General features: G+C 40.0%; 1 protein-coding gene across 46 annotated transcripts in view; it reads right to left on the bottom strand.

Annotated features, from left to right (window-relative positions):
• The window catches only part of DLG2 (discs large MAGUK scaffold protein 2), a 1061709-nt gene that overhangs the window by 350537 nt on the left and 693631 nt on the right, over window positions 1-17541 (bottom strand). For all 46 annotated transcript variants that reach the window (XM_074572424.1, XM_074572415.1, XM_074572416.1 and 43 more), the window contains one exon: window positions 11055-11179. In XM_074572424.1, the coding sequence (XP_074428525.1) occupies window positions 11055-11179 (125 nt within the window). The remainder of the gene's footprint in view (window positions 1-11054; window positions 11180-17541) is intronic.

The following is a 17541-nucleotide window of genomic DNA, read 5'->3' as shown; positions in this document are numbered from 1 at the left end:
TTCCCACTGCCAGACACACCAGTATAAAACACAGATCAAAACACTTCTCCACCCATAAAAGACCATTTTGTCCTTATCAGACCTGAGATCCCTACCTTAACTTACTGGAAATCAGGTGCGACTTTACTAAAACCAACCGATTTGGAGTAGCGCGGAACAGACGCCCGCGTGAGGTGATTCAGGCCAGCAGCCCTGCCAGATAAAGTCAGCAGCCCCTGGCCGCACGCCCGGCCAGCAACCCATCAGCCCGGAGGCCCCACGAGCCCATGTTTTTGTTTCAAGGTTCGTGTTTGACTGCGAGCTGGTGACAGCGAGGGGACGGCGGAGGAAGCAGAGGGTTCGGTGTGGGCAGGGGAGGGGGAGGCAGAGGGCGGGCAGGACGCTGGGGCCCATCAGGCGCTCCAGAACCCTTCCCTGAAATGGGCTCGCAAACCTCTCTCCAGTTTTCTTTATTAACGTCCTTCGCCAGATCTATAGGAACTACTAGTTCCTTTTTCTACATGCCCCCATTCCCCCCCCAAATTTAGTTGCTTCTCCCACCCTGCGTTCCTTCTCCCTCTGCATTTCTCATCCGTCTCGGTCCTCAGCTTTGGTGTCCTCTGCTCTTACCACATTTTTCCATTCCTCCGTCCGTTCTCTAACTCCCCAGTTATCCTCAGTCTCTCTGCGTCTCGTCTCCCGCCACTGCCATGTACGATGCTTTCCTTCGGAAACTACTCCCACTAGCCACCGGGCGCTGGAATTCCCGGAGCGCTGGAATTCCCAGCGCATCCAGCCTCTCTCGGCAGCTGGGTCGGGGCGGCTCTGGCAGCCGGCGGAGGCAGCAGCCTCTAATGGTGGCCAGAAGGAAAACTTCTGCTGACAGAACCGGTGTTCATGTCTGCCCTTCAAAGCCAGAGGGACGGCGGAGAGGTGAAGGATGAGAAGAAGGAGGTGTAGGTAGCTGTGGGGTGTTGTGAGAGGGAGGCGTTGGGATAAAGAAAGGGGAAAGAAAAACAAAACGCTGTAAAGTCTGAGATGAATGAAGGCACCAGGAAGCTGCAAAGCTCCTCCCCGCTGCGGGGCTGCTCTGCAGGTAGTGGAAGATGCCCCAGGCCAGGCTCCGTAGGTGTGGTGGAGGGCAGGGACGGCTTGGCAGCCCTGACTTACCCTCCGAGCCCTCGGGTTGAGCTGGCTCCAGCGCCATGCGGGGGCTTCGAGGCCCGGAGCAGGAGCAGCTGCCTCCGCCCGGCCTCGGCGAGTCCAGCCCGGGGAAGGACCAGCCGCTTCCTTGGGACTGAGATACGCTTTGCCGGCTACGTACACCCAGCTACGGGTTCTTCCTCACCCCTGGTTAAAATCCTCCCGGCTGAGACTAGCACCGTCTGAAGCGTATTCAGGTTTGTGCAGGAAAACCAGTTACAACAGATAACCCAGGAGGCAATTCCAGATTCAGGGTTTTTACAAGCACTTTTCATCTGGGGCTCTCAAGGTGCTTTGCAAATATGAACTCGTTTAAGCTTCCCAACAACCCCCGTGAGGCAAAGATAATGATCGCTATACCCAATTTTACAAATGGGGAAACTTCAGCATGAAAGAAGAAAAAGCGTTGCCACAGATCAGGCATGGCAAGTTGAGAACAAAACTACGCAGTCCTGCCTCCCAGGCGCTTGCACTAACAAGTAGAAAACCCTCCCTTCTGCTCTGGTTTGATTGGGAATAGCTATTCCAAACAAAGGTGTAGCGTTAAAAAATGAAGGAGGAGAAAACACGTAGTTCAAGTTCAGTAAGAAACTTTGGCAGCTTCAGAGCATCAGTACCATGAGGCTGCACGCTTAACATCGAGTTAGCTGCAACTTGAAGGAGAATGCAAATAGGTAAGTAAGGGGAAAAAAAAAAAAAAAATCTTGCTTTTTGTAATGATATGATTCAGAGGAACACGCAGAATGGCATGAGGTAAGCAACACATGCAAACAAAGTACTCACTCGTCTTGCCAGTTCGATATTAAAACTCACATGCCATGGGGGAATAAATTTAAAACCCCTGCTGTGACATCTGCAGTAAAAGCAGAGCAAGGGATGTGACAGCAGTGACGAGGTACTGTCAGGAGATATGGTTTGGCTAAAGTCTGGAGTCCAAAGTGTTTATTCAAACCACAGCTGAGAGTTTTGACAGCGTACGAACAGACTGTCTCACTGCGTATTTATTAGTGGTTTGGGCTGTCAGAAGCAAAAAGTTGACCAAGCTTTTTTCTTAAAAGTTTTGGAATCAGATCTTTGCTGGTTATAAGAAACTTTTTTTTTTTTTTTTTTTTTTATGATACCTTAAGTCAGTTTCTTTTTTATCCAAAGTCTTATTTTCAGGTTCAGCGGGAATTGAAAGAAATGAAGAAATCAGCAGTACCCCAGAGGGTTACACCTGTCGAGTACAGGAACAGATGTGAAATATTTTTTCCTTGACTAACGCTCGACTCCATATAGAGCTGATGATTTCTCAGGTATGTAACCACAGACGGCTTCTTACTCCAGACAAATTATCACTGAGCTATTTAAATTCGTAACTGCAGTAGCAGCGCAAACATGGTGATGAAATAATCACTTGGATTTGGCTGCATGGTGCTGTTCTGCTGCTGCAGCACTCTGGGGCTATTGTAATTCCAGGCAGGATGGGTACTAAAGGAACTCTTGGGAGAGAGTCCTGGTAACCAGTTCAGTACCGTTGCATGAAATACCTCGTGCGATGGGAAATATCTAACTGCAGTGTATCTAAAGTTCTAATAGCATACTGCTTTGCTTAAGTGTTATTCGCAAGCAGTGGTTTCAGTTAGTGCAAAATAGCTCAGAAACCTGCAGGGGGAAGAAACCGATCCTTTGTATTACAAAGGAAAACTTCTACAAAAATGTCCATCACCGCTGTCTATAAAGAGGCCCCTAAAATTCACCAGTTTCAAATACCACAAGCCGGAGAAATGCTTTTTTCTTCACATTAAATTCTATTCCATTTGCCTGAGAATTCAGCAGTTAAAACATGATTTCCCTTTCCTTTCTTGCACTGCATAAGAGAATTTTTACAGCCTACCAAATTAGTTTCAAAGTAGGAAAAGCAGAAACACAATCAAATTTGAGACACGCCGGGGCTCTGCAATACCAAATAAGGAATGTAAACTTCACATTGGAAAAAAGAGAAAAAGAAGGATTCTGCTAAATAAAAGTGAGGTGGTGAAGGCAACAGAATTAGATGGTAATATATTCCATTGATGAAAAGACATATAAGTTGATAATTTAAAACTTGAGCCATGGTAAGACGTGTTCAACTTTAAAAATAATGCATGAAAATTGAATCTTGATTTTGTAGCCTGCCTTTTTTCATGTAGATCCCTTGTGGTAATTCTATTTTTTCTTTTCAGTAGCTCAAAAACCGATACGCACAGATACACAGACAAACAGAGTTAATAAGATCAAACTTCCTAACACAAACCAGGACAGAGTGCGCAGTCAATAATTCATGATCTAATTTATGACTGTCTGCAAAGCAAGCATGTTTTGCCTAATGGGGCGAATGTCTCTTTATTAACTTACTACTAAATTGTGTACTGAACTAATAGCATTGTCAGAGGCCTGTAAACAGCGCAGATATGAATCAGTGTTTTGGGGCAGCACTGTAATTATAATAACATCCTGAACAAGCCGTATGCCATTGCAACGCACATAGACCTGGTACTGATAGGCTTAATACAAGATCAAAAGTTAACAAACAGAGACTTAGGCAGTGAATCACAAAGCAGACACACTTCTGTTTTGGTACATAATGATGGTGAAATAAAGCCAGTTGCCCAAGCTGGATTAGGGACACATGACACGCTTGTAAAGAACATGATCTCTCCTGGGAATAGCTCTTCACATTAATCTGAAAAAGCCCCTAGTTTTGTGTTTGTTTGGTTTTTTTTTTCCTATTATCACTCCCAATTCACTTCTTAGTAAGCAATCTAGAGCTACAAACGGATACCAACAGGCAACAACTGTGCGCTGGAGGGATTTAGGTTTCAGACTTTTCATCAGAGGCAAAGCGCTGTCAGCGCAGCCCATGGGGCAAGGGCAGAAGGGGGCCCTTTACCTAGCCAGCTCTCCGGTGGGGACTCGCTTCTGTTTCCTCTCCTCCATTTCCTCTTTCCTTTGAGTTTCTCAGGTAAACCGCACACAATAGTTATACCACTGTGGTGCTTAATTCCGGTTTTCAAGCTTTGAACAAATAGCATGAAATTGTAATATTTCTTTCTGGTTCGTCTTTAGTGAAACACAGACATATTTTTAAAAATCTGATCAGAATGCGATCTTTATCTCTAAATTCATTTTCCTTAGTTTTACTTTTTATGAACAAAATATACATAAGAAAGAGTCTTATCTTTAGAGTTCCTCTCTTACAACGTATGCCTAGCTAAATTTGTAATCCTTTGACACATCACAGTGGGTTAGTTGATAACTGAAGGGAACACAAATCTAATTTGTTTAAAACCTTTGCTGGTAGGCATTTAACTGAAGCCTGTAAGGCACAGAAATATGAGCGAAGGAATCACTATTCTGTTCCAAGCTTTCTCCCTGATTTACTAGATGACTGAGGGCAAGTTATTTCGGTTCTTGTCTCCTCCCATTAGCATGTGTATTATGTTCCTTTCCCCACGCCAAATCACTTTGAGAGCTGGGGGAAAAAAATCTGGTGTGGCTAACTATTATGGTGATGGTAGAACAACACAGCATGCCTTAAAAATGCTGCAGTTTCACAATCCTAAACCTCCAGACAATCAGTAATTAGAGTAATATCAGGAAAGGCACATTTACAAAGGAAAAATAAACACTGCACAGCCTTAGTAGTTTTTAACCAATGGTGTTCAGATCGCTGGGGGTAGGTGTGCTGTTTCTGATCAGTCTGCCAAAAGGAACTCACAATCGATCTACTTTTCTCAACGTGTTTAACTTCTCCTTACAAATATCCACACTCCCAAGGAAAGTAAACAAATTATAGGTTCACAGATGGAAAGAGACTGGAAGCCAGTTTCCTAGAATAAAGAATGGCTGAAACAGCTACAGGTCTGGGCATCCTACCAGGGCAGTGTTCCTCCAGGCACAACCACTTTCTTCCCTTTGACTCACCCCTCACATCAACCCTCTTTCCTCTTGAGTACAGCTCAGGCTCAAATTCCAAAACAACCTTTGGTACAAGATTAACCCTTGAAATTCAAGCTCAAGGCCATCCAAATCTATCTCAAAGTCCTGCAAATAAACTCATTCATACTCAGTCATGCGTGCAAGTAACTGATTTTTGAATCAGGTTTTGATTCAGTAAGATTCGTATGATCATGAGATTGGTATAAAAGATAAGATTGGAATCCTTGTTCTATCCAAGACTCTTTTATTGGTTTTTTAGATCCCAAGACTTTTTAAAATTCATCTTTTCAAGCTTGCCTTCACAAAAAAGAAAAGTGTTTTTTCTGAAAGCAACAGATAAGGAACTCATACGACCCACTCATTCCTGCACACAGAGGTTTGAGAAAAATACCTCCACCATAAGATCGGAATCGGACTGTGAGAAACTATAAACAGAAAGAATGATATTTGACTCAAAACAGTTTTAGTTTATGATTGCTGAAAATAAATTTGTATTTTGACAGTCTCTGCTCTTTTAAACTTGATCAGAATTGAAAGCTTTTCATTATTCTTCTACTGATTTTTTGTTTCAATCAAGTTATGCCACTACAGGGTGCTTCTAGTTCCACAAGCTGATCACTCTTGTTTTCGTAGAGTATGATGAATTTTTTAGATGTGTGTTGTCTTTTAGAAGCCAGAATTTCACTTATGATCAATAAGTGTCAATAGAAGGAATGGCTGAGATATTATATTGAAGTTCTTTGCTTTACCTAGGCAATTGAGCCAACTGCCGTATTTTTTTCCTCTGACACAAACTCAAATAAAACAAAAAAGGCACTGAGCCATAAAATACTGCAATTTTCTTTCTTCCAGAGAATAAAAGAAGTCAAAATGCAGACCTTCTTTATTAAAAAGTAGATGTTTGCCCATGAACAACTGACAATTGTGAGATAGAAGCAGAAGGTTTTATGCATCAAAAGACTTAAAAGATAAAACTGTTGAGAAAAATTCTCCTTCAACTCAGTGGGAATGGTTGCTTCTTCTGGAGATTTTATATTCTCTGTCACTGATTTGAAACTCAAAGCTTCAAAGAAAGATGGTACGCAGCATTCAGAAAAAAAGTAATTTTCAGCTAGTCCCAAGTTTACTATGCTCACATTTATCTAAAGTAATCACATCCAAAATTAATTCTTTTGTATCCCATCAAATTATTTACTATCTGTTATTTACTATAGATTAAATTATTTTCTACGTGTTATATGGACATCATAAAAGATGACACAGCTTTCTGTATTTTGCAAGATTAGGAGTTTGTGCCAGTGTACTTGCCTAAAATGTCTTCTGAAATCTGAATTGTGCAGTGCACTGGGTTTTATACTAGTTCTAGAAGTCAGTGCGTCTCAGGGAGGGTAGGATGTAAACACAGGAGTTATTACTTCTTCAAGGAGGGCAGTGGAGGGGAAGGTGCTGATCTCCTCTCTCTGGTGATCAGTGATAGGACATGAGAAAATGGAATGAAGCTGTGTCAGGGAAGTCCAGATTGGGCATTAGGAAAGGGTTTTTCACTGAGAAGGTGGTTGATGACTGAAACAGGCTCCCCAGGGAAGTGGTCACAGCACCAAGCCTGTGAGAGTTCCAGGAGCTCTTAGTCATATGGTTTACTTTTAGGTAGTCCTGTGAGGAGACGGGAGTTGGACTCGATGATCCTTATGAGTCCCTTCCAACTTGAGATATCCTATGATTCTGTAATTAATATTTGAAAGTTCAAGAAGTTTTTAAAAAACTGGAGTGTTTTATTAAAACGAATGTAGTCTAAAGTGGCTGATAACTTTTTAAAGTATTTTTTAAGTATTGCTGTAGAGATACGGGCTATGAAGTGATACAAATGCACATTATGAATTGTACCTACTGTCAATAAAAGTATTGTTCTCCACTAAAGGAAAAAAACCTAGGAACTTAATGACCTTTGTTCCAGTCTCACAGACAGGTTGTTGTATATAAGAATATTCTACAGAATGAGAGAAAAATTCAGTTTGGAAGGGACCTCTGGAGTTCATCTAGTCCAATGCCTTATCAAAACAGGGCCAACTTGAAAGCTGAATCACATGACTCAGGACTTTGTCCAGATGAACTCTGAATCCCTCTGAAGACAGAGATCCTGTAACTTCACTGAACCACCAGTTACAGTGTCTCACTACCCTCCTTAAAAAGATTCAGTTTTTTCCCTCAAACCCAATTGAATTTCCCTTATAGCAACATGTGAGTGTTGCCTCTAGTCCTTCCTCTGTGCATCTCTGCTGACCTCCATGCTTGCCTTCAATACTGCCAGGGCACATTAGGTGCAAATTACAGAATCACAGTATCATTTAGGTTGGAAAACACCTCTTGAGATCATCTCATGAAACCCTCCCTACCGAAGCAAGGTTCGCTAGAGCAGGTTGTCCAGAAACATGCCTGGTCATGTTTTGAACGTCTCCAAAAATGGAGACTCCACAACCTCTCTGGGCAATCTGCGCCCAGAGTCAGTCACCCTCACAGTAAAAAAGTGTTTCCTGATGTTCAGGTGGCATTTCATGTGTTTTAATTTGTGTCCAATGCTTCTTGCCCTGTCACTGGGCACTACTGATAAGTATCTGGCTCCTTTGTCTTCATTCCCTCCCATCGAGTATTTATACCTGATATTTATGTAGTTACAACTATAAATTGCCCATTGGAACTCCCAGGTCCTTCCATACAAAGCTGTTTTCTAGCCTGCCAAGCCCCACCTGCTGATACAATAAAGACTTACTCCTCCTCGGGTGCAGAGGTTGCATTTGCTTTTGCTGGACTTACGTGAAGCTCCAGTTGACCTACTCCTCCACTTGTCAAACCACACATACATGTAAAAGATTTTCAAGGGTCTGTAGCATTAAGTCCATTTCTTGCAGGTTGCTTTCACAATCTCGCTATTTGAAGAACTTCACTCAGCTAAGTTAGATCAAAGGGACTTCATGTAAAATTCAGTAAAAGTGATTTTACAGGCTTTCATGATTTTAAAACAGACAGTAGATTGAGAAGGTAGTTCAAACAGTCCACACCACGACATAATATAGAGTATATGGAGGCAGAGCCCAAAGCAAAAATGAACAGCAAAAAGTATATAGTTTTATGCCCATAAACACCAATCTCCCATTCTCAGGTTATTGCTATTCTTGGTAGACGTTACTGCGTGTTGTTGAGATTTTGTTCTTATAGAGTGGCCTTAGCTGATAGACTCTGTTATGTAAAATTAATGATCATGTAAGTCAGTGGAGACTGCCCCAGGATAGCTCTTCTATACAGTGGCATATCAGTAACAATCACCAATACATAAATTTTCAGGCGTTCCTAAAACATGATAGGATTGTCCTTGTAGCAAAGTGAAACCCACTTACCAGATAAAACAAGGAAACGAGGAATCTTCCCCTAGGAAAAACATTGTGAAATGAAACAAAGTCTCACCACCAAAACCCACAAACTGTTTATATGGAATTCCAAGCAGAATTTTTTCTTAGAAACCATGGTGAGATCTTTTGAGTTATGTCTGCCATTTCACTATAAAACACTGAAAAAGCAATGTTCTGTAACATTAAAGCGTCATGTAAGTATGCAGCTTGTGTTTGACTGTAAGAGTGGGAAAGATGGGTCAGTGCAAATTCTCATGTACAACAAAGTTTTAGAAGAGCTTGTGTGAAAATGAGGCAGAAAAAAAACACCCTTTGAGCATTGACGAGCATACAGAACTCCAGATACTCTGTATAATAATTCATACCATGTGATATTCAGCTAAAAAAATTGGTATTTTCCTATTATTTAGTGTAAAACCTATAAGATTAAGGCAAGCCATCCCCCTAACGGCACTTTCAGAGACATATTTCAAGGTGCTTGCAGTTTTCTTTGAAGTAAAAAAGTTCTGCAGATCCAATTTGAACTAATTGCATTCACATACTCATTATTAACAAGAGAGGAGTTTGGTGTAAGTTATGTTTACAACTGAGAATAGGAAAAACAACCATGCCAAATATATGCCTAACAAATATAACGTTTTACTTAAAACGTGACAGCAAATACTATACCCTAGGAATATTATCTTAGTAATGTTAACTATGCTTGTACTACTAAACTTTTAGTACAAACCACAGTTTTACAGGTGTAATCTTAATATGGATCAATGAATTGCATTAGTGTGCTATCTTTTGTGGGTTTAGAAGGTCTTTCTAAGACCTTTGAAACACAGTCATTTCTAAATAATCACGAGTTAAATTTACAGTAGTTAATTAGTATAGCAATGAGTTATGAAATACTTGATTTCATACAATGATAGCAGGACAAAATACTGCAATGGCGGCTTCTGTCTTAATGGCTTAAACTGGAAAAGCTTTCAAAAGTAATTAAAAACTCTACTATAAATATATTATTATTTTTTGCAAGGGATTCTTTTGTATTTGTATAAAGGCAGATGCAGGTTTAAGAGCCCCTTATGCTGTTCATCATGTCAAATTTGATAGCATGATTTCCAAATACTGCTTTTTCCTCATGCTCTTTTTTTGCATGAAGCTCCTCTGGCCTGATGCAGACATTTACAATATAGATCGCTACAGCTGAACTAGTTGAAGAAACTCCTTTTCGTTTGAGTTACCAGTGAAAATATCGTCCCTTTTAAGATGTGATTCTTCTGTTCTATTTTAGACATTGACTTTAGGATGAGATGAATCACAATCTAGAAATGCTTAGGTTTTTCTTCACTGACTATTGGGAGACTCTAAGATGACTAGCTTAGGGGTAGATAGCTGCATTTTAGTCATAAAGATACGCGAGATTATTCCTACTCCTTTTGTCTACAATCTTAAATTAGACTGTAAATTCTTCAGGCACAGCCAACCACCGTGACTCTTCATCACCATCACAGTAAAAATAAGAATAATTTCCAAAATTAAATTACTAACCTAGTGTACAAAACATCCAAAACTTGCTCTAAAAACTGGCCAACTCCCCCTACTTTTAACTTTGAATTAAAGGAAAAGTCTTTGGCAAAAAAGAGTTATTGTTACCATCTGGTCATATTTTATGAATTTTAGACCATCTGTTTTTGGCAAAGGCTCTCAGATGTTAGATTCCAGTGCTGAGATCATGAAAGCGTCAGAATTTCATCCCAAGTCTTCCCAGCTAAATTGCCTTTTTGGAGCATCAGCAGGCTTCGCGACTGACAGATGGGTGGCAGCCTCTGTGGTAGACAGAAGCCTTTCTGCATTCAGTCCATAAGGAAAGAGAAGCACAAACACTTCTGTGGTTCCTCTTATTTAAGAGATTTGCTACCAATTTGAGAACCACAAACTCCAAGTGACCTGTGTGGCCATCTCAGGAGCTGCAGCAATAGACTGCTCTGGAGGTGACTCAGAATATAGAGCAGAGCCTTCACGTCCCCACAGAGCAAAAAAAAGTTTGGAAACAGAGGTAAGCGTACTTCACCTCTGCCGTCAAATGACAGAGAGAACCTACAAATAGCTGTGACTATTTAGCAATGGCTTTGTAGTTTTGGAAGTTTTGATAGCCTTAATGTATAACACCAATGCATAATGCTTCACCCCTGAACATACAAAGACCAAGCAGAGACGACTTTCATGCTGATATGTCTGTTTCCTCCTCCTGTTCCCATCTTGCCTTTTGTACTCAATTAAATGACTGGTACAAAGATGGAGGTGGCACCAGCAGATGCCCCTTTATACAGGACTTAACTGACCTTATTCAGTTGCTTTAAACTACTTAAATCAGTCCTACTACCTTAGGAGACTCTAGTCATATCATTTACTTCCCCTTGACCCCATGAAAGACCCATGTTGCATTTGACTCTTAGAGAATAATTTATAATAATGATACATTTTGTTTACGAACATATATAATGTGTTAGTTTTTACCTGAGTCTTCCATCCTCTGCTGCAGCTCCTCCTGGTATAATCTTAGTAATGAATATCCCAGGATCATCCCCAATGTGTGGGTTATCTGTTCCTCCAGCAATACTGAACCCCAGGCCGGAATTCCCCTGAAAAAATAAAAACAATGCAAATGCATCACTAGATGCTAGATTTCTACAGAATTTATTTGCAGTGGACAAGGAATGTATCCTCGCTTCTTAAAGAAAGCACTTTATTGGGCGACGCCATACTTGAAGGCAGGTGACTCAGTCAGAAAAAAATTAATTGTCGTTTAAAGAACAGAGGCTGTGAACACAAAGATTTCCCAGAGTTAATGGTAGAGTTCACGGATGCTTCTACAAAACAGGATTTGACCTAAATTTAACTGTTTTCAAAAGCAGTCACATAAATTAGCATCTGAACTCCAATATGAATTTATGCAAGTCAATGAGAGCTAGAGGCTAAAAACACTTCAGAGCTTTGAAAAAAAGACTTTAAAAAACAGTCATTTATAAACAGAAACACAAAAATTAATAACATTTAGCTCTGAAGTATTTTAGTACACCATTTTCTGTTGAAAAGTGATCATTGCTCAGATTCACATGCTTTAAAAAAAAACAAATCCACAAAACAAGACTGTTTCATGTTACCAATTTGCTAAAATGAAATATTTGAAAGATACATTTTTAGAGTATACCCAATAATCCTACTTCTTGCTTTTACTACTTGTAAGAATATCATGAAAGATACATAGGCATCTACACACATACAAACATTTGCAGCTTATGTCACTGTTTTTCACATAAAATTCAAACCCACAGTTCTAACCCCTTTTTGGGAAGTATATATTAGTTAATATGCTTTTCTATATAACCTCACATTTTTCAGAGACTTTTTTTTGAGTAAATTAAGTGCGATACTCAATTCTGTAGGTCTCTCTCATCCCAAAGTATTTTTATAATTAGGTATTTAGGCTGGTTACAGTGATGCAACACTATCGATACTGCAGTACATGTACACTGCTGCAGATGAAATACGTTCAGGGCATTAAAAATACTTTTCTCTTATTCCATCAACTTCTCAGATTATTGGGAGTTTGTTTCCTTCACTCCTGCTGGCGCAGCGGTATCCAGGTATCCAGTTCAGTCCTAGTGAGAAGAGTTACTGATAAAAATGGCACCCCTCTACTTTTTTTTCTTTTCTTTTTTAACTTATTCAAATCTCATTTCTGCATTTTTGAACTCTGCTTCAATTAGTAGGTCAGGCGTGCAATGCATTTTGTGCGCGAAAGCCTGCATGTTGCCTGCCTGCAGCATGTCAACTTCTCAATTCTGTTATCAGTATTCTGCACTCACAAGCGATGCAGTTCTCATTACTCAAGAGACGTACATGCAATCTGCAGCTCTGCTATCAGCATATAATTGTGAATACATTTTCAGTACTGAACTAATTTATAATCCAAGGAGAAGGATTTAGGACTACGCACATCTTAATGCTTCTCAGCTAGCTATAATACGAAAAGCATTATAATACCGAAACACTCTGTATATATTTTCTGTAGAGTTAATAAACATCTCCAGGCCAGCGTTATAAATCTTTGATTTAATCTCCCTTTCATCATTAGGATCATCTCAGATTCAGCTTATTTTCCCAATATTTTAACACTGCCTAATTATACAGTGCACTCTACACCAGCGTGCACTCTAAAAATACTTTAAGAATGTTTTCCTGTAAGGTTTTCTATTAGTGATAGCTTCTATAATGAAGCTAATCTTCCAACACATAAGAATGAAAAAATGTGTATATATACACACTCAGGAACAAAAGACTTAAAGCACTACTAAAACCAAGGGCAAATTTCTAGAAAGTGGGAGTAAGTAATACTTGACTTTTAAGAAAAAAAAATCTAAAAATGAAAATACAATTGTTGGTTTTATTCTTAACTCCAAAGAGATCTAAAAAATATGCAGTAATCTGTGTTTCTGAATAGAGGTGGATTTCCAAATCCCCAAAGCCTACTTTTGATAGGGAAAGAGGATGAGCAGGGTAGCAAGGAGAAATCTGGGCATAATTTTGAGTTGGTTAGGGAACACGAACAGCTATATCATAATAAACAAGTGTGCCTGAAGAGCTTTAAAAACGATCAAAGCTTGCCTGTTATGTGGGGTGTGCTTAGCTGTTACAGTTCTTCACATAAAGTTCATTAGATTTCTTAGCAGGAAATAATATCTGAAAAGGTTTCACGCTTTCCCTGTGCTCTTTTCCTCCTACCATACTTTTTTCCATTAACTTTTTAGAGCTAAAAAATATAGCACTGCTGACTGTAAGCAGTGATGTGGTAAAACTGCTACAGGCTTCTCAAGAGAATCAGTGCTAGCCCTTGACATTTATCCATAAATGCGCATCTGTTCTACTGTGAGACTATTCCGATTCTGCCCCTTAGGAATAACCTTTTAAAAGAACAGGGCAGCACTCCTCACTGGCACTTCTGTATCCAGAAAATTTCCAGCAATTATTCTGGCTGCGGTCTTTGACTTGATCAACAGGATCTACAAGCTGGCACACACCGGCTGCCTCAGCAGCTAGGTATAGCCCTGCAAGGCTTTCCTGCACCAGAAACTGCGCTGCAAAAGCCAAGTGCAATTACACATTTTTTTTTTTCACTGTGGTTCTTGAAGGGTCTGCATTGGCTACATGGAAAGACCTTCTGTCTTTGTGCTTCAGCTCATGGCCAACAAGGCCAAAAGCATGGCTTCCACCACTCATGGGAAACTGGCTTTTTAAGAGCCTTGGAGTGAAAAATAATGTAATAGGAACATTCTGGTTAAAAGCCACTGTACTTCGGTTCTGAGCAGCAATACTGATGTACAGATCCCTCCTCTCCCTCGTGCTTTGTCCCGCCTTACTAGTGTGCAGGTTCATCGCCATACGGTTGTTATATTAAAAACTCATCGTAGTTGACAAGCTGTAACTCCAAGTTCCAATTAAGTACTGTCTACTAGCACAACGCTTCCTGAACCTTTCCGCAAGGGTTAGCTCCACACCCTTTACTTTTTGCATCTCCTTTGTCCCCATCCCAGAAAAAAAAAAAAAAAGTGTGTTAATTATCTTCACAGCCTTTCTTGGCGTATCCGTCTCCCTGTCATTTCATGTTAAGCAATGAAAATGTCTGCCTTCCCTCAGCCCAAAACAACAGCTGAACCGTCACTTAGCCACTGCATTTTCCAAGGTGGAACGTTCATGCTTTCTCTGATGCTGACTCTCATGTTTGGGAGTGGTTCCCCATAAATATCTGTCAAGTTAATTCACTGCCCTCTTTCTGTTCCAAGCCTTACTTCTCTTGCATGCTTACAAAGCAAGTTAACAATGAGCTCAGAGGACTGGTGACAATGCAGATTAATGTTTAATAAGAACTAATAACAGCTGAAACAGAGGAGAAGAGGTGTAAAGCAACAGAAGTCTTCCTCCTTTGGGATGCTCTATTGATACTTTTAATTGAGATTCATATTTACGCCTAAATATGCTTGCCTGCTTTGTTTCAGGAGTCTTCAGTAGAAGAGATATAGCCAGAAATCCCCAAACATCAAACATATGTAGGGGACAAAAAACTCTGAACAAATCTCAGACCTACTACCTTCAACGGCATGGCTCAAACATCATTATTTGCGTGTCCAAATAGAAAAGGGTCCAGATCCAAATAATTTTATGTTCAATTGATACTAGCTAAATTGTCTCTCAACCTAAATATTGCCAGCTTTTTGCCCAAGTTCTCAATTGCTATTACTGTAAAACCCTTGTATAATTAGTTACTGACTATACAGGGAAGATTTGCATGAGATTACTTGGCAATAGATGGATGAACATTTTTTTTTAATTGTTAGTTCAGTTTACTAGCTTCCCCACCTTTGGTTGCAAGGCCTCAGTCATGCACACAGCCTGACAAAAAGCTTAGCATGGTACAACATGCCCAGTTTGGCTTAAAAAAACGTTGCCTCAGTTTCCTGCTATTCATTCTGGATATCTCATGTTTCTCAGGGATTTACCACCAAGCTCAAATTTCTCTCTTGGCTCAGCTTTACTTTTCACACAGAGAAACTGAAGTCAAACTACCAAATCAAAATAATTTCTCCCAGCCCAGCCCGAGAGGCCTCCTTCCTGTTCTTCTCTGAAGGGAAGGTCAGAACTTCTTCTTAAGGTTTACTACACAAGCTGGCCTCCTTTATTCCCTTCTCAGAGTGGTCTTTGCATCTCCACAAGGATCACTGAGTTCTTTATAGCTCAGCCTGAGCAGCGAAGAGGCCTGGCCGTAATTCCTCTGGCCCTGGAGGGGCAGACAACCTCCAACCGGGACACAGTATCACTTCAGATGACTGGTGTCACACCTTCTGTCAACACTGGAACACAACACTTAGGGTCAGAATAAGATGATGGACGATTCACATGCCAGGGAAAGAAAATAAAACTTGCAAGTTCTGGCCAGTTTGAATCTCTTCCCTCAAGACTTGTTATACAGCCAACACAAAGATCACCAAAATAAAGCAGGAATCCCCAGCAGGTAATGGTTTTGGGTAGCCAGAAAGCCATGAAACCCATCCTTCTTCTTACTTAGCCTTCCATCTTAGGTTCTTCTCCTTTTACACACCGCTATGAGCAGCCATATAACAAGCTGCATCTTCACAGGTTGCAGCATTTTTATTTTGCCAGCAGTAACCCTTGGAAGCGCTCCACGCTGACTTCCGTGGAAACAGAGTTAAGTTGACACTGAGAACTTCTGAAGTTATTTTCCCATGACATGACAGCTCTCCATGGATGATAGCCTTCCATACACTTCTACAAATGTTTTCCTCCTTGTTGTGTCTCATTTTTTTTCTTTTTTCTGTTCAAGAGCTGCATTTCATTTTAGAGTTGAGTTTGATTACGAATGACGTAAAGTATTTAGTCTTTCACAAATTCACAGAAGAATATAAGCCCGAGAAGGAGAAATGAGATCAGAAACGCACAGCAAGGGCAGGCTGAGTTTTATAATATGTAAGGGCTAAGTGATTTGTATTTTACTAAGTAAAATACACGCATACTAAGTAAGCATACCACAACCACATAGAGGTTGTTTTCTATTTCAATTTCTTTTTTTCTGTTCTAATCATTACGGTGACAGCAGAGCTCAGTGTTTGACACCAGATTCACACAGACTGTCTTTGAATGACTTAATTACTTCAGTGTGCTGCTGAAAGAATTTCTGATAATTTTCTGAAGTGACATGATTTTGAAGCTCTCTGGCACTTCAGTTAGAAAAATAATAGATGTGAATCGCACAGAATTCACTTAACTATTGCTGCAACCTCACCCTGTCATGGCAGCGTACCAGGACGCCTGTTTCACAGAGTCCATCAGTCCACAAAAAATCCAAGAGAGAACAAGGAACTGCAGAGAATAGCTTCCAGAAGCTGAAAGCTGTTTCAGGTGACAACACATACTGCCACAGCCTCTATTACTGAAATGACCTTTGTGTTTCTATTTTTTTTTTTTTTTTACTTACAGGTTTAAGGGAAGCATTTTGCTCAGCTTTTAAGGAATATAAATTAATGTTAATAAACCCATAATGTGCTGAACGATGTAAATAGAAAATAAACAGTTATGTAAATGTGTAAATAACAGAATTGACACAAGTCAAGCCTACATTGCGTTCCACTGTTTTCAAGGGTTTTGCCCAAGTAAGGACATCAAGGTTCCGTCATATAAGATTGCTTTCCTGCTTCACAGAAAACCTAAATCCAGACACAGTATCACAGAAATCTATGACGACTTTTCCATGAGGCCCTAAGAAATGCTGCTTGTCAGTAAATAGAGGGGAAGTGAAGAGTGGTCACAGCGAACCTGTTTGTGGATGAAGCATTCAAGTCCATCTGTGAGATCATGTAAAAGAATCAAAATTCTTGACCCTCGCTGCCTTTGTGAGGTCAAACTTGTTGCTGTTTCTTTATGGAAAGCTTTATTGCTTAGGGGAAAGAGGAGAAACGGAAACAGCAGTGATAATATACATCTGCAAATCGCTGCAAACATTTGAACAAAAGTGATAGGGAAAAACGGTTGATTAGATAATAAATAACTTAATCTGTGATTTGTAATCTTGCAATAGTTCTTCTTCTTCTGTTCCCCTATAAAATTTTGAGACTTTAGGAAAATCTTCTTTTGCCAAACCACATGTTCAGAAGAAGCAGAATTTTGTCTATTAAAGAAAATACAAACCGAAAACATTGCCTATGTTAATTATTCTTAATAGTGTACCTAAACCACTTATAATTTCATCTGAAGATATTTGTTTTGTTTTGTTTTGTTTTGTTTTTTTTTCATGTAGGCTTCCTACCTCTACTTTGGTGTTCACAATAAATTTGTGGAATGCTTTTCTCTCTCACATCTTTTACAGATGGCTTTAAAGTACGGATTGCTGCCTGAATTTGCACTTTTTGTCAGAGCAAGTTTAGTCAAGAGA

This window comes from Larus michahellis, chromosome 1 (assembly GCF_964199755.1).
Source record: "Larus michahellis chromosome 1, bLarMic1.1, whole genome shotgun sequence".
In the NCBI taxonomy this organism is placed as follows: domain Eukaryota; kingdom Metazoa; phylum Chordata; class Aves; order Charadriiformes; family Laridae; genus Larus; species Larus michahellis.
Note: the sequence above shows the minus strand (reverse complement) of the source record. Positions and strands in the feature narration are given on the sequence as shown.